This window comes from Natrix helvetica (assembly GCF_964273705.1).
Source record: "Natrix helvetica genome assembly, chromosome: 13".
NCBI classification, from domain to species: domain Eukaryota; kingdom Metazoa; phylum Chordata; class Lepidosauria; order Squamata; family Natricidae; genus Natrix; species Natrix helvetica.
Genome location: NC_138557.1, coordinates 2601195 through 2624027, shown reverse-complemented (window position 1 = coordinate 2624027; position 22833 = coordinate 2601195). Strand labels below are relative to the sequence as shown.

Genomic DNA, 22833 nt, shown 5'->3' with positions numbered 1-22833 from the left:
TTAACAAGCAAAGTCAACGGGGAAGCAGGATCCACTTAACCACCTTACTAACTTAACAACTGCGGGGTTTCACTTAGCAGCAAGGGAGGTCGTAAAAGGGGACAGCTTGCTTCACAAATGTCTGGCTTTGTGTCAAGTAATTTTTGGCCGCAGTTGTGGCCGTAAGTCGAGGACTACCTGTAAATTCCTCCATCTAGCTTTCAGATTTAGACTCCTAGAATCACAGAGCTGGAAGGGACCTTAGAGGTCTTCTAGTCCAACCCACTGCCCTTCCTAGATCTCAAGGCTCTGTGCACAAACTAGGTTAGTTATATTTAGAACAGAGGAACAGAGCTGGAAGGGATCGTCTGGTCTTTTCTTTGAAGAGGTGTGGACTTTAACTCCCAGAATCCCCCAGGAAAGCAGAGAAAGCAAGTGGTAAAAAACAAAACAGAAAAGCTTCAAGTAATTAATTAGCCAACAAATTCTTTTATTGAAAGCACAAAGAAGACACAGGCACTCTGTGGCAGTGATCAGGTTTAATTCCCTGAGAATATTAATCATTATTTCCCTCCCACACATTTTTCCTCTTTAATATATATATATATATTTATAGCGAGAGTCACATAATATATATATGTACACTACTTTACAGAAAATAACATTCCCAGATACTGGGATTTATAAATTACAGGTAAGTGACAAACGACACATAACTTTTTCCCATTTTTTTGTTCTTTCAACAGATCAGGAAAAAAAACATTTTCCTTTTTTTTGTTTTTGTTTTTTGCTGATCCACGAAGGAAAAAAAAACACTTTTAAACCCACCTTTGACAAAATCACACAGGACTCAACATTTTTCACACAAAAAAGGCACAGTAAATAACACTGTTGCAATAAAATATTTACAAACACTACCCAGTATGGGCCTTGTTGTTGTTGGGGTTGTTTTTTTTTAATTTATTTTTTATTACATTTGCAAGGGAAGCTTTCGCCTCTCCCGTCTCTGCCTTTGGGACCTAGGAAGAAAAAGCTATACGGCATTTTGCAGGAGAGTTAAATTCAACTCCTCGCGGTGAAAATGCTACAGCCAAATCTCCCTGAGACAGAAAAATTGCAGCGAAGGGAGACAGTGAATCACCAGCATATCCAACGTACAAGAGAAATCTTCCATTGCTTCCAACATCTTTATACTCCTTTTAACTTAACACACAAGTCATTCCTACCAACCACAAAAATTTTGAGTCTGGATGTTGCTACGATCACATCTCGATTTTACAGACCCTGATTCAACAGACTTTGGATTTAACAGACAATATCTGAATTTGAGTGGCTTCAGCAAACAACAGCTTGGCAAATCAGACCATGCGCACAGGATATTTTTTTTTGTAAAGTACATGGGTGTATAGGACATAAATATTATGAACATCACGTAACATTCACGGGTGTTACGTAGCGTTGGGTTTTATGAACATTTGGCTTTAACGGACGCGGGTTCCTCCCAATTGGTCCGTAAAATTAAGAGACTTACTTACAGTAAGTAAAATTAAATATTACTTAAATTACTTACTTAAATATTAATTCAGGTGGGCCACTATGTCGCGAGCCAACATTTTGTGCTTTCCTGGGAACAAATCCAGGAAACAGGATAGCATCTCCACCTCAGTAAACTCCACAGAGGATTGCTCATTATATATATATATATAAATTATATTTAGTAGAATCAAAATAATTGCATCTTCAAAGGGTCTAAAATTTTGAATCTACATAGGCTAACGTTGTCATTATATATATATAGGATTTCTGGAGCTGTAGTCTTCCAATCTGCTATCAATTCTTTGCTTACATTTGGTATTAAATATCGTTTTAATTAAATTAAATCAGAATTAAATGCAACTAAGGGTACATTCCATAATTCTGGACTTAGGTGCAGTTTTGCAATCCTTTGCCTGTTTACTCATAAGAAGCCCACCGAAGCTTCTGTAAAGGCATGGAGACCAGGATGGAAAGGAGAAGATATTAGCTCCTTGCCCCCCCAAAGCCCCCAAACCTCTATTTATCGTTTGAGTCTCCCTTCAGTGCAACTGCAAAAGGCAAACGTTGAAGAGACCAGCTCTAAACGAATTAAGGGAAGAAAAGCTACCTCTCAGAGGGAAAGTCTGCAAATAGCACGAGGGAAAGGAACAACATCCACAAAAAATGGACAAAAACACAGAGCAAATCAGCAAAAAACTTTTTTTTCCTATGTAAACCTTCATCTGAAAAATTACACGGAGCCTAGAAAAGCAGGAAAGGGGGGGGGGAAGGTTATGTAAAAAATAGGAAGAAAGAAAGACAGTGGATGGCCAAAAATAGGGACATCTTCTAGCTATGTTAAAGTCTCACTCCAATAGTTCCCAGCCAGAAAAATGATTGGAACTGGAGTACCACAAAGCTAAAGGACCCCAGCTGAAAAAGACCAGGTTTTTTGGGGGGGGAGAGAGGGGTGTGAAAAATCTGCAAAATGACATCCTGGCTTTGATTACAATGCTGTAAACGCCCTCTTGCAGGTGTCAATAGCCTCAAACAGCCCAAAACACAACATAGATTAAGCATTAGTCCGGCGCTTCTCAAAATTGGGTAACTTTAAGACAAGTGGACTTCAACTGCCAAAATTCCCCCAAAATTACGAGAAGGGTGGACTTCAGCTCCCAGAATTCCTCAGCCAGTAGGCTTTGTGTGGAAGGTGGCTGGGGAATTCTGGGAATTGAAATCCATCCGTCTGAAAGTTACGACTTTGAGAAACGCTTCCCGGACCTTTCTTTCAACCAGTTCAAATGGGGGCAACCCCATAGCTGCTTAGCATCCTTAGCAGCAACACGTGGTTTTTAAAAGTGCTTAAGAATTTGGCAGGTCGCACAGCGTTTTGGGCTTTTCACGGCTCGTGAGAAATGGAGGTGGGTGGGTGGGGAAAGGATGCGCCTCTCAAAATATTCTGGAGAAAGGCAGAGTTTTCTACAAGAAACCCGCAAAGTCGCCTTCAACAGGTGGCCGATAGAAAAAGGTCTTTTTAAATACAACCAGCCTCCCTTGAAGCCCTTGCAAAGGAAGGGAGGGCTGGAGAAGAAGAAGAAGAAGAAAACAACCCCATCACAATTGCTTCTTGCATTGGGGGCTTCTAAAATATTTATACCCTGATAGTCACCGGGAGACGGCTGTGGCGAGGAAGACAAGACCACGCAGCAGCCGGTGGAAATACACACACTGTGAACTAACCACAGTAATTAGGAGCGCATTGCTTCACAGCAAACGAAGGACGCAGGTATACAGACACAATCGTTCAAAATACAGGTCCCGGAAGCTCTTCGGATACCGGAGAACTCGGGACGAGGTTAAGGGGACGTCGAGATATTTTAGTATACGACATCGGACGGACACCAAGGCGTATCCGGGTACAGCAAACAATGGATCGAGCGAAACCTGGAAGAAGAAAAAAATACAGGTGTTGGGACGAAGGTCAAGAAGGACACAGCCAGATCAGTGTCAGCGTACAACTTCGGATCTAAATTTGCAACGTCTCGGGGGGGGGGGATGCGATCCCTTTGTGCGGCCTTCTGACGAGCAATGTCATCAGGGAAGCCAGATTCACTTAAGGACCGCGTGACTAGCTTAACAACGGCAGCAAGGAAGTTCGCACGAGGGGGGCAAAGCTCCCTTAACAACCGTCTTGCTTAGCCGTGGAAATGTTGGGCCCGATTGCTGTCACAGGTCGAGGACTGCCTGGGTTGTGTGAAATGGCTCTGCAAATACACGTGGATGCCCAACAGTTGTAGGTTGTAGAAGTAATTCTCATCATTTGGAAATAATTCCTTTGAACCCTGAGGGACTTCTGACAAAATCTATCTATCCATCCATCCATCCATCCATCCACCTCTTTAACTTCTTTCCTTCATGCAGATGCGATTCTTACCTGGAAGGATCTTCCTGCACCGAGAAAGCCCCCTTCATATGGATGGAATTCCTCTTGTTTTCAAACATCCCATAACTCAAAGTGACCTTGGGGGAAAAAGAAGGGGGGGAATGCAAGATTGAGCTACAAAGCCAGCAAAGAGATGCTCCTTTTAAAAACACAGGAGGAACGGTTGCAGGAACTGGGTATGTCTAGTTTAATGAAAAGAAGGACCAGGGGAGACATGACAGCAGTTTTTCAATATCTCAGGGGTTGCCACAAAGAAAAGGCAGTCAAGCTATTCTCCAAAGCATCTGAAGGCAGGACAAGAAGCAATGGGTGGAAACTAATCAAGGAGAGAAGCAACTTAGAACTAAGGAGAAACTTCCTGACCGTGAGAACAATTAACCAGTGGAACAGCTTGCCTCTAGAACTTGTGGATGCTCGTTCACTGGAGATTCTAAGAAGAGCCTGGACAACCACTTATCTGAAATGGGATAGGTCTCCAGCTTGAGCAGGAGATTGGACTAGAAGACCTCCAAAGTCCCTTCCAACTCTGTTATTCTTTAGGCAACTCTCCCCAAGTGGCTGCCAAGATGGCTTTGTCCATCCCAAAATAGCAATTCATTAGAACATTTATTTGGGGGGGGAGAGATGGTGGGTCTCCTGGCCAACTTGGTAGCCTTCCTCTCAGGATGATTTCAGCTGGGGTATGTTTGACTCAGATTCCCAATATCTGAACGTCTGAATGTTTTAATGCTTTGTTTCTGGGTCTGAGTGACTTAAACCCTTTAGCGTTTTTACCTGCTTATGGATCTCGGACTTGGGCACTTGGTGGAGGTTCTCGAGATGCGAGTGGAAAAGATTACTTCGGATCAGTTTCACCCCCAGGACAGATTCTATGATGTACCCAATGGTGCAATCATCAGGGAGACGAATTTTTTCCGCAGTGCTCATGAAGTGTCCACCGCTGGAGAGAAAGGGACGAGAATTGGAGAAGAGTAAGAAAAAGCAGGTTTTATTATTATTCCATCTGTTCCCAATTTGAAAACCCACAAAGGATTAAACTCCAACGTTAAAAGCCCTGCGATTTATAGTTGTGTAGGTGCAAATGCAATTTGTGAAGGTGTTTATCCAACTGATGAGAATGTCAGGAGATGGGATTCCTGTGTCATATTCAAACGAGACTTGTTAAGCATAGTTTGAATGTGTCACGACTGGGTCTCCAACAGGTTAAACGCAGAATGTAGGGAAATTTGGAAAAATTAAGGGGGAAACTTGCTAAAACTTTGGTGTCCCACTAAGTAACTTCCTTTGTATGTTTAAGAAATGGCCTTTTGCATCAAAGATGCTAAAATGTAGCTCATAAATATTATGGAGTTTGATATGTAACCACCATTGAGATGTGTCAGGCATGGTTGATGAGTAAGGTAAAGGTTCCCCTCGCACATATGTGCTAGTCATTCCTGACTCTAGGGGGTGATGCTCATCTCCGTTTCAAAGCCGAAGAGCCAGCGCTGTCCGAAGATGTCTCCGTGGTCATGTGACCGGCATGACTCAACGCCGAAGGCGCACAGAACGTTGTTCCCTTCCCACCAAAAGTGGTCCCTATTTTTCTGCTTGCATTTTTTACGTGCTTTCGAACTGCTAGGTTGGCAGAAGGTGGGACAAGTCACGGGAGCTCACTCTGTTACGTGGCGCTAGGGATTCGAACCTCCGAACTGCCTGCCTTTCTGATCGACAAGCTCAGCATCTTAGCTGCTGAGCCACCGCGTCCCTGGTTGATGTGTATACCTTGCTTATATTTTTTTTCATCCTCCAGCTTTCATATTGCAACCATTTTACACTCAACGAAATGAAGTCTCTTACCTGGCCCAAGGGGTCATCTTCAGTGCCAGACCACGACTGATGCAGAAACCAGCACCACCGGTGGCAAACCAGAAGTGAACCGGATGCTGTGGGATGAGAAGAATCAAGAGATGAAGACTCAAGAAGGATCTTCTTTGACCCAGAAGAGCACATGGAGTCAAAGCTTTGGCCAACTTCCCAGAGATAGTCGGGACCAAGATAGAGAATCCCATCCAAGGTCTTCCCCAAAAAAGGGATGACTCCTTTGAACTAGGAGAGTCCGTTCCTTTAGAAGATGCACATGGACAAGCCCGAATGTTCCCCAACAAGTCCCTTCATTCTCCGGGTGGGCTTACCATCTTGTTCTCGCTGATTCTCTCGGTGGCCTGGATGGGCCTGTCCAAACTGGGCTTCCCAATGTAGATATCCTGCGTGTGAGCATAGCTGGAGAGCAGTTTGACCAACATCTGGACATTCACATAATTGTCATCGTCCACGTGGCAAAACCACCTAACACAAGGATGGAAACAAGAGTGGATTAGGTCAGGAGCCACGGAATGCCGAGACTCTTAGATCACTGATCTGTGATCTCTTAGGCAGCTATTAACCCAAGAACTCTTCCCTTCAAACATTTCAACCCAGCCTTCTTCTCTGCACTTACTTCCGTCCAGATTCAATGAACTTGTCATATTCCACCGCCATCTTGCAGGATAAGGCTTGGCGGCTGTGAGCCGAAGAACAATTGGTGTTGATGACGTTTCCTGAAGAGAGACAAGGGGGGGGTGGGGAAACATTCAATTGCCTTAAAAGATGAAGTTACGGAATTCAAAAAAGGAAAAAAAAGGAAGGCAGGCCTGGAGGAACGTTGTCCATGTGGGACACATGATGGGAGGCGGACACGACTTTGTGACTAACAACAACAAAGAAAAACTCCGATGCATTCTAACTCTTCTCCTGGTTGACCAAATAGAAGCTCCTTTGTTCCCAGCCTTAACCCAGTCAAGTGTTATCTCAGAAAGGATAAACGTGGGAAGTGGAACAGAAAGCTGGATCTTTCCCAGCCCCCCCCTTTTAACAGGAGGGAGAATTCCTTGTCCCGCTATTCATGCCAATCTTTTCTCATCGTTTGCCACCTGCTACTCCTTTGGCTGTCTGGAGAGGAATCAATTGGAGGCATGAATAGAGTTCATTAGCATCAGAGGAATAGGAGGGTCTGAACTAGCCTGGGAGGCGGGGAGGGGTCCTCATTAAACACTCACTGAGTAAGTATCCACCTTCCCCCCCTCCCCTGGGGAAAGTTAATCGGCCCCATTCCCTGGGAATCCCACCATAAGGGTCTGTAAGAAAGGGACGTTTTCAACACCTCCCCAAGAGGAAATCCCATCCACTCACCAATTCTCTGCTTGAGCTCCTGGTCTTCGCCATCGGTGAAGATGTAGGTCTGAAAAAGAGGAGGGGAAAAAATATTTAGGAATGTGCTGCCTTCCATCATGTCAAGCCGAGGTGCTTGGTCATCCCGATGGTCACAAATCTAGATTGCATTCATTCAAATCCCCATGCAAATTGCAGCCGTTGACGGGGATTTGCATACAACCTTCCGTTGCATAAATCATGGTTTGAAGTTTAGAAGCCGGGTGTAAACCAGGCTTGGGATGTTTTGGGGCAAACGCCGAGTAATTGTTTTAAGCAAGCGGTTTGATGCCCGTAAGCATCACCAGGTTGAGTTCAGGTAGAGCTCACGGCCCAGGAGAACTTTTTGAAAGAAGATAAAAGCACAAATCAACCCAGCCTGGAGCAAAACCTTCATTTGCATTGCAAAGAGATTATTGATGAAACATTTCAAAAGGCCTGGACAGGTCAAGGGAGAAAGGAAAAGGTGGGCTTAGCCTTACTCCAGGTGACCTTCACCTGTCCATCTGTTGCTGCCTTTGGAATATTGCATTGAGGGTTTGCATTAATTGGGGGATTCTGCACACCCCCAACCCTTCTAAGGTCTAACCCCTCCCACCTTCTGGGATCATCCATCTACTAAGCTGCTTTGACCACCACAAATCCAGGGATTGCCAACTCTGGTCTCCATCCTCCACCACACCTGCCCCTTAGGCTGGCCTGATAACGGGTGGCAGCCCCGCCCCACCTTGCCTGGAAGTGGTTCACCTCCAACGGCCACCTGAACATAAGCCAAAACGGGTGAAGGCTGCCCCGCCCTGCCGTCTCCACCACCTGCCTGGCTGCACTTTCTTATTGACAGAGGGAGGGAGGCCCTGGCATCTGCTGCCTGTCTGGGAGGGCTGCGGCGGGGGGGGGGAGGGTGGCAAGGAGGGTCCTTTTTCAGGATCTGGTTGGGAGAGGAGAGAGGATGGCCGTGCCCAAGCAAGACAGGGAAGGAAGGAAGGAAGGAAGGAAGGAAGGAAGGGAGGGAGGGAGGGAGGGAGGGAGGGAGGGAGGGAGGGAGGGAGGAAGGAAGGAAGGAAAGGCTGGAGGGAGGGAGAAAGAAAAGGAAGGAAGAAAAGGAAGGAAGGAAGAGGAGGAGGGAGGGAGGAAGAAAAGGAAGGAAGGAAGAGGAGGGAGGGAGGAAGAAAAAGGAGGAAGAAGAGGAATGAAAGAAGGAAGGAAGGAAGAAAAGGAAAGAAGAGGAAGGGAGGAAGGAAGGGAGGAAGAGAAAAGGAAAGAAAGAGAAAGAGAGAGAGAGAGAGAAAGAAAGAGTGTTGTTCTCTCTAATTTGGACCATAGGGTATTCTTCCCCCCTCCCCCTCCCCTGGTTCCCATTCCATTCAAAGAAAAAAGTTTCCGCCAAGGAAGCAAAGGGATTTGGAACAATGGTCTTGCAGCCAACTTAACGCAGGAGGGGAGGCTGGAACTTGCTCCCAATTAGCATACAGCTGGGCTGGTTAACCAGAGGGAGGCCCGGGATGTTTGGGAAGGGTGTCTACAGCCAAAAACTTGGTTTAAGCGCGGGAGACAAAGAGGGAAGAAACCGGGGAGACTCCCAGAGAAGGAAAACAAAGAGAGATTTCCCTCCTCCCCCACCCCTCCCATCCTGGCCCTTTGTAGAAGACCCTGAATGCTCTTTCAAGGTTTGGCCCTGAAGATTCAGAGGTCAGCCCCCCAACCCCCAACCCCACCCCGTGATTGATAATCTGTCTTTCCATTTCCAAAAAAAGCCCCCAAACCATAAGTATGTGCAGGAAAAGAATCACAGAAAAGTTTATTGTCCTGCAAACCGAGATAATTGCACGGCGCCGTCTTTAAACAAGCCATAAACCTCTATCCCAGTTGGCGTGTTTTAAAAAACCGCAAAGTTGCACCAGGTGTCCAGACAGGAGACGGGGCAGGAGGAGCCTTCTTTACCTCTCTTGCCACAAACAGTTGCAACCCCCTCCCAACATTTCTGCCTCCGGTTGATCCCCCTGGCATCTTGCGGAGAAGCAGCTGGGCGGTTTGAATCCCTAGCGCCGCGTAAGGGAGTGAGCTCCCGTGACTTGTCCCAGCTTCTGCCAACCTAGCAGTTTGAAAGGACGTAAAAAATGCAAGTAGAAAAATAGGAACCACCTTTGGTGGGAAGGGAACAGTGTTCTGTGCGCCTTTGGTGTTGAGTCATGCCGGCCACATGACCACAGAGACGTCTTCGGACAGTGCTGGCTCTTCGGCTTTGAAACAGAGATGAGTATCACCCCCTAGAGTCGGGAACGACTAGCATATATGTGCGAGAGGAACCTTTACCTTTACCTATATTTAAAAAACCCATGCAGGTATATGGATAAAGGTTTGGCTCATCTCCGCCCCATTGCATCTTTGCTTTTTGGCTAGGTAGGGAAGCCATGAAGGGTCAAGTTAAGACCCCAGCAGGACTCACAAAACTCCAGAAGGCAACCAAACTCCTCGGCTCCCCTTGTGGTCATCTGGAGTTTTGCGTTTAAATCCAGGAGACCTAGTCAAGGATTAAACCATCTTCCTGAGTTGTTTCAGAGTTTCTCGAAGCAACGGGGATTAAGGACAACAAAGGAACCGGAGTTGTGGCCGGTCTGCTCACAAGGAAAGGCCACGTTCTGCTGGAAACCCTTGAACGGGAATGTCATAAAAAGAAGGAAAAGAAGGGAAGGGGGGGGGGGAGGAGAAATCCATCATATTTACTAGATTAGATCAGGCCTGCCGTCGCTAGCAACTCCGCACCCAAAAATAGCCTCCTGCTCATCCACAGCCTGCTAAAAATAGCCCAAAGGGAGACCATTATGTTTTTATTTGATTAATGCCCAGGCTGCTTCTCCGGAAGATGCCAAGAATCAAACCAACGCCTCTTCTCAGAAGCAGGAGAAGCCCAGCTGAGCTGTTCCAACAGGAAGGGGACCCCACCTTGGCGTGAGGCCTCCAGAAATCTGGCCTTCCCTCCCCTGAAATTATAAAGGCACTGAAATAATGGAACTTCCCAGAAGCCCCTCCTTTTGAGGAGACGCATGATGGTGGCGATCAGGACTTGCCTCCAGAAGTTGTGGGTGCTTCATCACTGGAGGTTTTTTTTAGGAAGAGAGTGGACAACCATTCATCTGAAATGGGGTAGGGTCTCCTGCTTGAGCAGGGGTTGGACTAGAAGACCTCCAAGGTCCCTTCCAACTCTGTTATTCTGTTATTCTCCACATGTGTACCAAGTTGCTATACCAGAGTCAATCCTTGGCCAACCTCTGTCAAGCACTGAAGACCAGACACAGATGAAGATTCAATTGAACCGCTTTATTGCTAAAAGCCTACGCTGCAGGAATCTTCTTGACTAACAGCAGAAACATGCTCTGAATTCAACAGGGTTCAACGGCACTCAAGGTGGCTGGACTTGCGTAGTTTGTTTGTGGCTACTTAGGCATTCTAGGCCGATTCCTCTTTTAACTCCGCCCCCAGCTTCTGCCACTCCTTCCCCTACACCAGAGGTTGGCAACCTTAAACACTCAAAGAGCCACAAAGGTCCTAACCATCCATAGAGTCTCCCTCCTAGTGCGGCATCCTTTTTCCTCTGCTGACCGGAAGTCCGTTTCCCCCCACCATAGAGTCTCCTCCTAGCTCGGCGTCCTTTTTCCTCTACCCGTCCTAACCGAAAGCCCCATCAATTGTGGAGCCAGGTTGCCAGCCCCTGTCCTACACCATCCATCTTCTGTAGATCTTCTCATCCTGCTTGGAAGAGCAACTGTGTCCCACCAAGCAGGAGCAGCTCCTCGTCCCCTTTTAAGCAAGGAGACATTCACTCTGTTCCAGAGATACAACCAGACCTGGCCGCCCTTCTTCCTTGTCTCTGCCAAAATGAGCTTTTGCAAACTAAAGGAAGGAGGGGAAGGGAGAGACGGTTTCTCTCCCTTAGCTTGACTCCGGAGCCTTCATTGTCCAAGGGTCCCAGGCTGGGGGATAGACAGGAAACCTCATTGTTTCTTAAAACGCTGCACTTGAAAGAAACACAGGATGTATGGAGTCCTGGAGAACAATAGCAGAGTCCCATCAGAAAACAACCCAGCCGTTCTCGCCAGGTTAGTGTTTTAGGAATGGGGATCCAGGATCCCCCCAGAAGAAAGACCACGAGATGGTTCTTCAGTAGGTGAGCCCCCCCTGATGGTCACCGGGAGTTCTTCTCCTTCTGCCCTTATTCCCCCCAACCCCGTGCTTTCGTGACTCATTTCCCCTTCCTGTCCACCAAAAAAGGGGGCCAAGCTGCGAGCCGTCAAATGAAAAGATGCGAACTTTCTCCAAGTTGCTGGGTTGGTGCATCATGCTAGCAAGAAGCCCACCAGTGACTTCCCTGAGAGAAAGACCCCCCTCCTTTCCTGCCACTGCCCTTGGCAGAAATCTCTCGCCTGGAGGGCACAAGATTGAGAGCTTGCCCTTTTTTGCACCCAACACAACACCCACACAAAAATACATGCATCGGCTGACCTTTGCACCAAGAGCAACCTGATTTTAAGGAGCTGTAATAAAAGCTGGTGAGACAATTAACCCTTTGTTTTCCCTCCAGAACCTTGCAGGTTGCACCCAACGGTCGGTCTTCTTGGCAAAACAATGGAGCCTGTTTTAGCAAGCGCCCATTTTCCTCCTGCTTGCTAACCTCGTTTGTTTGTTTGTTTGTTTGTTTGACCCTTGGTGGCTCGGTGGCTAAGATGCTGAGCTTGTTGATCAGAAAACGTCGGCATTTTGGCGGTTCGAATCCCTAGCGCCGCGTAACGGAGTGAGCTCCCGTGACTTGTCCGGGCTTCTGCCAATCTAGCAGTTCAAAAGCACGTCAAAAAATGCAAGTAGAAAAAATAGGGACCCCCTTTGGTGGGAAGCGAACAGCGCTCTGTGCGCCTTCGGCAGTTAGTCATCCCGGCCACATGACCACGGAGACGTCTTCGGACAGCATTGGTTGTAAGTAGAGGACTCCCAGTATTAGGCTGGGCTTTCCCCATCTCAAAAAAGAAAGAAAGAAAGAGGGGGGGGGAGGGAAGGAAGGAAGACCCCAAAGTACTAGAAAGTGGATTGAAATCCCAGCTGCTTCCCAGCAAGAGGTTGGGGACCTCCTGGGGGGAGGGGCTTCCCAGCATGAAGCTAGCCCTCCCCCCCATTTGCCATACACCCCACTTTGAGAGCTGTGGATAGAGCTGGTGGGAATTCCCTTTTGGGGGGCTCAGAAGAGGAGCCCAAAGCATAGCACCCCCAATTCAGAAACCCCCTCCCCAACCATCGCGCCAAAACTTCCCAGGAACATTAGTGGGGTGAGGGCGGGGATAACCCCCCACCCTTCAAATCTTTGCAAAGGCAGAAGACTGGCTCTCCACCCCCCCACCCCCAAAGTCCAGCTGAAGCCGTAGCGAAGTGGGCCAAACCAGCTCAGCCGGCGCTGCCAATGCAGCCGGCTGAGACTTCCACCTGTGTTTGGAGTATAAACAGTAAGGGAAGCTGTGTTTATACTGTACACAGAAGCCACCTGGGGGGGTGGGGGAGGCGTGGACAGACTGCATTGCGGCACGCACCCCAGCCTGCCTGCCTGCCTCTGCCTGCCTGCTCCAGGGCAGAAATTCTAGCCAAGGGGTGGAAAACTTGGGTGTTGGAATGTGCTGCCCTGAAAACAATGCCCCCCCCACTCCAGTTCCCCCAAGGAGGAGGGAAAAACAAGGGGTACAGCAAGGAAGAGGCTCGCAAATCTGGAACCAAAGGACAAAAGGATCGGTTTGTTATGATGGGGCCAGGTGTGCGGGAAGGGCAGGTGGGCTGGCATGTGGTTTTGCCACCACCCCCGACCTACGTCTGAACGAGCCTGTGTCAAATCTACATGGCAGCCGAGCCCTTCTGAGCTCAAGCTGCTAGTCCTCATGTTTCGGAAGAGGCTGTGGCCCCAAAGAGGTTGTTAAGCGAGCGTGCCCCGGATTTCACAGCCCCCCCTTTTTTGCCATGGTTCTTAAGCAAATCCCCGCAGTCGTTAAGCAAATCATGCCTTCCCTTTACTCGTCGAAAACCGGCTGGGGAAGAGGGGCAACGAGGGAGGGAGGGAGGGAGGGAGGAAGGAAGGAAGGAAGGAAGGAAGGAAGGAAGGAAGGAAAGAAAGAAAGAAAGAAAGAAAGAAAGAAAGGTATTTCTATTTGGAGGCCCTTTAAGGATCAAATCTGACCTCTCCAGGGGCGTAAGGGGGCTCATTTTTTAAAACTTCTTCCTTTGCTCTTCTCTAAGGAAAAAAAGCAACCTTTGGCCCATCCTCCTTGGATCCTTTTGAGAAAAAGAGGCTCCATCCACCCCCCCAGAAATGCTTTTGGCATTTTGGTGACAGGCGCCTCTGCCAGCTCATGTCGGGGAGAAGCCCAGCACTGGCAACAGAGACTGCTGGCCACCCACCACCCTCCTTGGGCAGGCAGGACCTCCTCGCTCTCTGCTCCTAATGCCAGGAGGAGGAGGAGGAGGAGGAGGATCAGCTTTTTTGTGTGATCCTGTCGGGGCAAAGTTTTCACCACATCAGGAGTTTGGCAAGGGAGCTTCCCGCCACTTTCCTGGTTCGCCCCAGTTACTCTCTCTGGCTGGCCAAGTTTTTAAGCTCTGAATTAGCTGTCAGAAGTTATTTCTGCATGGAGGAGGAGGGGGGGAAGAGGGAGGAGGAAGAGGAAGGAGGAGGATTATTGGGGTATTCAGTCCTCTCTGAGCTTGGCTGTTTTCGTGCAAAAGTTTCATTATCCAACTAGGGAACAACATCTTAGCTAGAAGGGAATGGGGTTTGCGGAGTGGAGGAGGAAGAAGAAGAGGAGAAGAAGGAGGAGGAAGAAACCATCCCCTCCCTGTTTTTAGACAGGAGAGGAGATGATAGATGATGGATGGATGGATAGATGGACGGACAGACAGAAGAGACAGACAGACAGATAGATAGGGAGGGAGGGACAGGAGAGAGAGAGAGAGAGAGGGGGGATTGATGGATGAATGGAGAGATAGAAATAGTGATATAGATTCTATCTACCTACCTACCAGAATCTCCATCACTAAGCAGGTCTCTTAAGAGAGTCCCCCTGATTTTGCAACCTTTTTTTGTTATGTTTGTTAAGTGAATCCTGCAACATTTTTTTTTTTAAAAAAGTCCTCTTGCAAACTTCTCTTAAAAGCTCAAGATATTCAGGTCTGCCTTTCTATCCTCACTATCCCCGTTATCCATCCCCAAGTTGGCTTTTCTAAAACGGCGCAGAATTCAGATTCTAAAATGCCAACCCCAGTATCCAAACAAGCCTGGAATTTAAAAAAAAAAAGAATTAAAAAAACCAAAAAGCCACCCAGGTGTAGAGTGGATCTTCCTATCTAACCTATCCATTCAATTTCCCAAGATGTCCTAAAACACAGCCGCAATCCGCCTTCCTTCTTAAGAAGGAAAATAATTTTTTCTTTTTGTCAATTTGACCAAAGTTGTTGTACAGCCGTCTTCGTCTATGGGCTGATTTTGTGGTTTTGCAGAGGTTTCTGCCTACAGCTCAAGCTACGACCACAGGAAGGAAGCGCGTAAGCTGAGGTTCCACTTCTTGTAATAACTGTTTTCAAAGCGTTCAGAGCAACCGAAAAGGAAGATAACTTCTTTTTTTGAAAAAAAAAACGTGTTTTATTTTTATTTCTCGTACGTACAGTCACAAATGTACACTCTCATAACTGTTATTAATAATATGGGTTATCTTTCAACCTTTATAACATTTTTTTCCTCCCCCTAAAGTTAAAAGTATAATTGAGATTGCTCTTCTACCCTGTTTCCCCGAAAATAAGCCTCCCAAAAAATATTGCAACATAGCAGCAGCCATGAGGTAACCACGCTCACAGCTTCCTGCACCTCAAAAATAATAAGACAAGCACTTATTTTGGGGGTCAAAAAAATAAGACCCTGTCTTATTTTCGGGGAAACACGGTAGTATCCCATACACCCATCTACACCCATCTAACAACTCTACTTCTTCTTCCTTTCTCCCTCCCTTCTTCTCTCCTTCCCTCCTTTTTTTTCCTCCTTTCCTTTCCCTTCTCTACTTCCCCTTTCTCTCCCACACTCCTCCCCTCTTCTTTCCTCCTCCCCTCTCTCCTACTCTTACTTCCCCCTCCACTTCTTCCTCTCCTTTGAAAAGGAAGACAAATATTAAAAACAGGAAAGGTTGCAGCACAGAGAATTTGCATTTTCGCCTCAAGCCCAAAACTCCATCTGGCGTTTGCACACCTCGCAAGCTGCAAATTCTGTTAGTTGCTCTGATCATCCCTCACCTTGACATCTGCTAGTAACTTACACAGCGCACATCTTTCTTTAATGCCTAACGTACTGGTGGGCCAAAGGAAGGAAACTCTGGCTAATTTCACCCATTAGTGAAACTAGCAAGGTTTGCTTGATGCTGGTTAGTTTCCCCAGAAGAATGGGAAAAGAGGCTGCACTCCCACATCGCGCTAAGCCACGGTTTTCTTTGTGGTTTGCAGAACAAGTCAGAGGGGAGAATGCAAGGTTTAGGAAGCCCAATTCCAGTTGGCCGATCCAAACAAATGAAGCGTGAGATAATGAGATTAAGGATGCGCAGTCCAGGTGGAAAACGGTGTTAACCTACAGGGCAAGCCATTTAATATTTAACCGCCAAATAGCGATGACTCCTGCCTGGTAATCATCTGCGCCTTAACAGAAGGGGAGGAAAGATTGATATTTTAAAAGGTTGAAAAACCAGGGTGGGGGGGAAGACGATACTCGTCACAGATGGCAGTGCCTCCGGAATTTCCAAAGCGCTTCGAAAAACTCCACCTTCTCATTCGGAAGAGACCCAAAAGAGGAAGGACAGAGATAAAAGCAGAAGCTCCGCTCAACAAGAATGAGTTCTTTTGAGGCTCAACTGCAGGCCCTTTGCAAAATGCAGCAGAGGTCAAAAGTTTGGGTCCTCTTTGTCAATCTTTGAAGAGGCTGGCGATGATGCTTTTCCTGGACGCAGACAGATTGTGTGCCACGCACTTCTGCTTCTCCAAAATTGGCCACAGGCTGGGCAGCATTCAGATTTTCTTAACCCATGGGTTTGGGGGTCCGTGAAAAAATGACCTGCCAAAAGATTCAACTTTTATCCCCCCCCCCCCGGCAGTGCTGAGAAAAACATCTGGATCTGGTTCTGAACCTGAGACACTGGAAGGTGGAGGGGAGGAGTTCAATTCCCAGAATTCCCCAGCCAGCTGTGTTTGTTGGAGACTTCAAACAAGCACAGCTGGCTGGGGGATTCTGGGATTAGTTTAGATCTGGGGTATCCAAACTTGGGAACTTTTAGACTTGTGGACTTCATCTCCCAGAATTCCCCAGCCAGTTGAAGTCCACAAGTCTTTAAGTTCCCAAGTTTGGAACACCCCTGGCTTAGATTAACCGAGTTGGAAGGGGTCATCTAGTCCAACCCCTTGCCCAAGCAGGAGACCCTCACTACACCATTTCTGACAAAATGGCAGTCCAGTCTGGGAATTGAAATCCATCCCAATTATCTGGCTTGAGGAATGTTGTGTTGAGGAAAAATCAAAACCATTGTAGGGGGAGGGGAAGAAACACAGCTTCTCATTGATGGGCCCACGTAAGGGGCTTGGAGAGAGACAATTAAAGACCCCAGCTTCATTAAAGCAATTAATCAACCTCTCCCTCCCACCCCCACTACCATCTTCACACGATGGTGGTGGAGTTTTATGATCTCCAAATGCTTTTTCCAAAGATGTTCTTCAATCAAGGAGAGAAGCATCTATTGTTTGGAAAGTCACTAGTAGATGTGTGTGTGTGTGTTTACACACAGTGTAACGTCTTTTTTTGGGGGGGGGGAGGGAAGCTACAAGGGACAAACCCTTATGCACCAACCTTGCAACTCCAGTTTTTACAGAAAGGCGCATCCTTCCATCCCACCGCAAAGTAAGAAAGGACCAAGTTTAACAGAATTTACACCACCTAGAAGGACATGAGCATAAGAGGGGGGAAGTGATGCTCATAGCAAGGAGTTGAGGGGAAGGAGGACAGCATCCTCAGGATGAGAAGATACAGGCCGACTTAACGACCACAAGCAAGCCCCACATTTCTCTTCAGCAAAACATTTGGCCCCATTTTACGACCTCGCTAGCCACAGCCGTTAAGCGAACCACTGCAGCGGAGAAGTTGGGGAAGCGAACCTGGCTTCCCCACTAACTTTGCTCCTCCAAAGGTCGCAAAAGGGACACCGCGGCCGTCACAACTACAGACCAGTGGCCAAGCGCCTGAATTTTGATCCTGGCAGAACTGTGGAAGACTATCTAAAGTCCTTTTTTTCACTCCCGTCGTAACGTTGAACGGTCCCTAAACAAAGTGGTGTAAGTCGAGGACTACCTGAAAATGCTATTTGGGGTGGGGGTGGGGGAGGGCTCAGGCCAGAAATGCAAAGGGTTGTTTTTTTTTAGCTTCATCCCCTTTCTCCTGCTCGCCCCATAAGAGAGATATTTCGGAACACAGTTGGGTCCGTCCGTTGGCCGGTACATCCAGCCTCCCATCTCCATGCGGCCTGACCTGGATACTGCTAGCTCCAGCTTGCCTCCCCCCCCTCGACACCCCCCCTCCCTGTGTTCCCACGGCCGAAGTACCACACAAGCGGCAGCCGGGGACTCCTTCCTCGGCCCCCGAGAGAAAAGGGGCTTTGTTAGCCTGCCTAGGGAGACAGCGTGAGACCTGAGCCGCCAAGCGCTGGGAAGCCCAAAGGACAAACGAGGTGGAACAAACTCTCTTCTCACTCCCCCCACCCCACCCCTCCCCAGAAAACGAGGCAGAATGGCTGGGAAAAAAGGGGGAGCTGTTCCCAAGATGGGGGCCTGTTGCTGCCTCCCAGAACCGCAGCAGCTGAAGTCCAATTGGGCCGTCCGAAGGCAAAGGTTCTCCAACTCTACTGATACCATCAGGTGGGAGGCGGATCTAAAGCGACCCTATGGGGCCTGGGGAGGGCCCAGCAAGGTCTCCAGGCTGGCCTCCTGTAGGTAGGCACAACAACCATTCTCAATCCCTCCCCGTGATGGGGTATGTAGTCCTACCATTCTGCAGAGGAGAAGCTCAATGAAGATGCACTTCTAGGAGCATCTTCAGATTGTGCTCCCTTGTAGCCCTGCTGACGTTACCTAGTTGGGTAGTGAAACGTCTGCAAGAAAACAAGCAAGCTGAGGGAGCACCAAGTACCCAACAATTCTCTTCTTCCTCCTCCTCCTGCGCTCCACAAACCCCACTCCTTTCTAGCGCTGATGTTACCTAGTGTGGTAGCGAAATGTCTGCAATAAAACCACCAAACTCAAAGAACTCAAGGGCCCCACTATTGTTCGCCTCCTCCTCCTCCTCCTCCTCCTCCTCCTCCTCCTCCTCCTCCTCCTCCTCCTCCTCCTCCTCCTCCTCCTCCTCCTCCTCTTCCACTCTACAATCCCCATTCCCTCCTAGCACTGATGATGTTCCCTAGCTGGGCCCATGAAACATCTGCAAGAAAACCACCAAGCTCAGAGAGCACCAAGGACCCCACAGTTCTCCTGCTCCTCTCCGCTAGCTCCTCTTCCACCTCGTCCTCTCCTCTTCCTCCACCTCCTCCACTTCCTCCACCTCCTCCTCCCCCCTGTACATCCTCCTCCTTTCTAACATGATGATGTTACCTAGCTGGATAATGAAAGCCACCAAGCATCCATTTCCTCCTTTTTTTTTTAGACCTTACAAGAAGGCCCAAAACATCTCCTACATCTCCTACAGATGTAGAGGAAAGTGAATGAAAAGTAGGCTTAGAAGTTACCCTCCCTTTCTCCCTTAAACCAGCCTGAAAACTGCTTTTCTTCTCCTTTGAAATTAAAGAAAAAGACTTCCAGTTTCTAATTTGACAAGCTCAGTCTGGCGATCTAAAGGCCATTTCATGGTGTCCCCCCCAGCCTCCCCATCTCCTTGGGGAGAAAATGAGGGGGTGGGGCCCCCAGGAGGAATAAAAACAGGCAACTCAAACAAAAGGAGAACTTGTAATTCTCATGGCTGAGATCCCGAGGTAAACTGGTTTTAAAACAATTCAGCCGACTCCTTAAAGCTCAGACCACAGAGGGGGGGTGGGGGGGACTGCCATTCCCCACTCATTGTTCCTCTGCATTATATATTGTTGGGGGTTTGGGGGGGAGGGTAGAAATACTATTATTCTGGTTCTCCTTCCTTACAGAAACCAGCAATGCTCTTTTTTTTTAAACAGTCTTATAGTCACAATGGCCACATTTTCTTGGGAAAATAAAAATAAAGGGGAACCTTAAAAAGGGGGCAGATTTGACACACGTTTGTAAGGATTTTTTTTTAAAAAAATGAATTGCTTCTGTTTCCGACTTGGCTTCCCAAAGGAAAAATTCAAGGTGCAAAACAACAACAACAACAACAACAACCCCCAAACAAAACTTTATAAAATGGAATAAAGGACCAGTTTCCTGAAATAAAGGCCGTCCTTTCGAATGAAGGCTACTGCATCTTTAGAGGATGTTTGCTAAACGGTGGGGAAAAGGATGTATTCACTTCTGTTCTTTGAATCATGTCCTTCCCTGCAAATACAACTTGCAAAAGGCGCAGGGAAATTTTTTGCCTCTTTATCAGAGCTGGGAAGTGATAAAATCCAGACAAAGATTAACGCACCTGGGCCACTGCATTGTTTGTTTGTGAGCGCAACCCTTCCAGAACCCAGTTGTCGAAGCAAGGGCAAACACACCCGGTATTCAAGCGGTTTTGATTAGTTTTGGGTCACGTGTCGCACAGACTTAAACAATGGCAGCCGATAAGACTAAATCTTAGCTAAACAAACTATGGCTTTCCCCGTGGTGGGAATGTGGTTTTTAAGGTCAGGAGAAAGACCAATCCGAGATTAGATTTGACCCTTCTGGGGTTCCACAAACTCACAAAGGTCAATCAGAGTCCTCCCGACCGTTTTCAACAAATGATACCAATCAAAAAAAAAACACCACATCACAAACCCTCCCTTTTCCCAATACCCATGTGCACAGTTTTTTTGGGGGGGAGCATGGGTTCACTGGTGCAAAGATAGAGGAAGGGTCATCAGACCAAGTCAAGGTGGGGGATGAAATCTTGTTGCTTTTTTTTTAAAAAAAAATCTGCATGACAATAGAGTGGCTTTCCTAGACCAGGGTCTCCAACCTTGGCAACTTGAAGCCTAGCGGACTTCAACTCCCAGAATCCCCCAGGCAGCTTGCATGACAATAGAGTGGCTTTCCTAGACCAGGGGTATCCAACCTCAGCAACTTGAAGCCTGGTGGACCTCAACTCCCAGAATCCCCCAGCCAGCTTGTGTGACAATAGAGTGGCTTTCCTAGACCAGGGGTCTCCAACCTTGGCAACTTGAAGCCTGGCGGACTTCAACTCCCAGAATTCCCCAGCCTGGGGAATTCTGGGAGTTGAAGTCCACCAGGCTTCAAGTTGCCAAGGTTGGAGACCTCTGGAGGCTTTTTCAAATGCAAACAGGATCCATCTGTTTTATGGCTTTTTACGCCTCTTTTTGAGGTTAAATGAGATGCTGTTAGGTTGTCTTTTTTATTTATTTAACCAGTTTAAAGCTTTCATACTCCCAGATCATTCTCACAGATCTACATTTAAGCCAGCTTTCCTCCCTCTGCTGCTAACCAAGCCACTGTCACTCGGAATAGGGGAGGGGACATAACACCAGCCACAGGGAGGGTGTGGACATCCAGCAACTTTTATAAACCGTCTGTAGCAAGGAAGAAAATTAGGAAAGAGCTACCCGAGAGCCCCGAAAGAAGGCTTCGATACCAGCTAATGCAGCCCCCTCCCCATCGCCCAATTCATGCATTTAAAGCAGGGGTGTCAAACTCGATTTCATTGAGGGCCGCATCAGGGGTGGCTGGGGGCAGCATGGCCAATGTAGGCTCAACGGCACTCATGTTGGGGAGGAGAGGCACCTATGGTGTCCGGAACGCTCTGCCAGCGAAAATGGGCCCTTGAGCTCCATTTTCAGCTATGAAGGCTTCATGCAACCCTCTGCCAGCCCGTTTTCTCTGGCAGAGGTCCCGTGGGCCAGTCCTTGGCTATTTGCCCCAGGCCTTTAGCCTGACACCCCTAATTTAAAGACAGCTCTGGCTGCATTCACACAACACTTCAACCCCATTCCCAAATTTCCAGCTGAGTTCCCACATGCAGGGGGTTTAGGTCAGCCACTCAGGAAAGCGCCCCCCCCACACACACACAGAGTCAATTACCACGTGCAATTTGTGCCAGTTTCCCCTCTTTTAGCCTTGCCTTAACCAACAGGGGCTCACCCCCTCCTCTCTTACAGGATGAAACTGCCCCCCTCTTCACCCTCCTCAACTCTCCAGAAGGCAAAACTCCGATTTTCCCGCCCCCCCAGCCAAGAACTCTTTCCCCGGAGACCCCTGAGCATGCACAGAGTGCAAAGCAGGCGGGCCACCGGATTCCAACCGCCGCCGGCTGCCGCGCTAAGGGAAAAGCGAGCGGCGGGAGGTGGGAGGCAGGCAGCGCGGGCCGGAGCGTGCCTCCTCACTTTCCAGCCCCGGGGCCAGAGGCGGGGCGGGCGGAGATCAAGGCGCCCAGCCTGCCTCGACTCGCCCACCCACCCGCCCGCCGCCCGCTCCCCGTGGCACGGCGGGCCCGCAGCCGCCGCCTCCCCGCCCTCCTTCCTTCCTTCCCTCCCTCCCCATCGCTGCAGGCACCCGCGCTTTTGCCCCGCGCTTTTGCACCGGGAAGAGGCGAGCAAGAGTGCCTCTGCGCTCGTGCAGAGGGCTCGCCTGCCCGGGAAAGGGCGCTGCTAGGGATGCCTCGAGCGCCGCTCCGTTCCAGCACCTGGATAGCGGCCTGGGTGGATTCCCCAGCGGGGTTTCAAAGCGAAGCGGCCGCTCCTCCTCCTCCACCCTCCCCAAAGGCGACCCCAGACCCCCCACTCACCATCTCCTTGTTGCGCGAGATCCAGGTGTCCAGCAGCAGCTCCAGCCGCGCCTTATGGAACTTCTTGGTGGTCTTGACGGCGATGAAAACGTCCCGGGGCGAAATCTCTTCCCGGGCGGGGAGCGGCGGTTGCTGCTGCTGCTGCCGCCGCCCCCTCCCCTCGTTGCCCCCGCCGGCGTCTCTCTTGGCCCGGCTGAGCTGGCTGAAGTAGCCGCCGAAGGAGCCGATCGCCGGGCGGGGGTCCCGGGCGAGGTTCTCCCCGCTCCGCAAGCGCCGCACCAAGCCCTGCGCCCCCCGCTGGAGCAGGAGAGCCCCCTGGCCGCCCCCCTGGCCCCGCGGCTGCTCCGCCATCAGCACCAGCAGGCAGGTCAGCGTGGAGCCCAGCAGCGAGAGCAGCAGCTTCTGCCCGCAGCCGTTCAGCATCGCGCCGTGAGCAGCCCCGAGGATTCGTCCCGCGCCGCGTTCCGGCCGGACCCGCGTCCTCTGCCGCCTCCGCCCGCCTTTAAAACCTCCCTCCTCCTGGCCGCGCGGGGAGAGGGAGGAGGCCGGGGAGGGGCTTGCCGCCCCCGCCCCGCCCACGGATGAAAGAGAAAGAGGAGGGGGCGTGGGACGAGGCAACGGGAGGAGGGGGGCTCGTCGCGGGTCTCCCACGTGGCTTAGTTTGGGTGGGGGGAGTGGAGTG

At 49.1% G+C, this 22833-nt stretch overlaps 1 protein-coding gene across 1 annotated transcript; it reads right to left on the bottom strand.

The window, feature by feature from the left end:
- Positions 1-444: 444 nt before the first annotated feature.
- Positions 445-22615, bottom strand: LFNG (LFNG O-fucosylpeptide 3-beta-N-acetylglucosaminyltransferase). Its single transcript, XM_081965864.1, has 8 exons — positions 22152-22615; positions 7148-7196; positions 6417-6516; positions 6112-6265; positions 5777-5862; positions 4712-4877; positions 3929-4014; positions 445-3438 (listed from the first exon to the last, which is right to left on the bottom strand). The coding sequence occupies exons 1-8, from the start codon at positions 22572-22574 to the stop codon at positions 3372-3374; spliced, it is 1131 nt and encodes a 376-aa protein (XP_081821990.1). The 5' UTR covers positions 22575-22615; the 3' UTR covers positions 445-3371.
- Positions 22616-22833: the final 218 nt, after the last annotated feature.

Coding starts and splice junctions, on each gene's coding strand:
- LFNG (XM_081965864.1), bottom strand. CDS start 22,574: ATGCTGAACGGCTGCGGGCAGAAGCTGCTGCTCTCGCTGCTGGGCTCC. Junction 6,517..7,147: donor GGAGCTCAAGCAGAGAATTG/GTGAGTGGATGG, acceptor GTCTCTCTTCAG/GAAACGTCATCAACACCAAT. Junction 4,015..4,711: donor AGTCCGAGATCCATAAGCAG/GTAAAAACGCTA, acceptor TTTTCCCCCAAG/GTCACTTTGAGTTATGGGAT.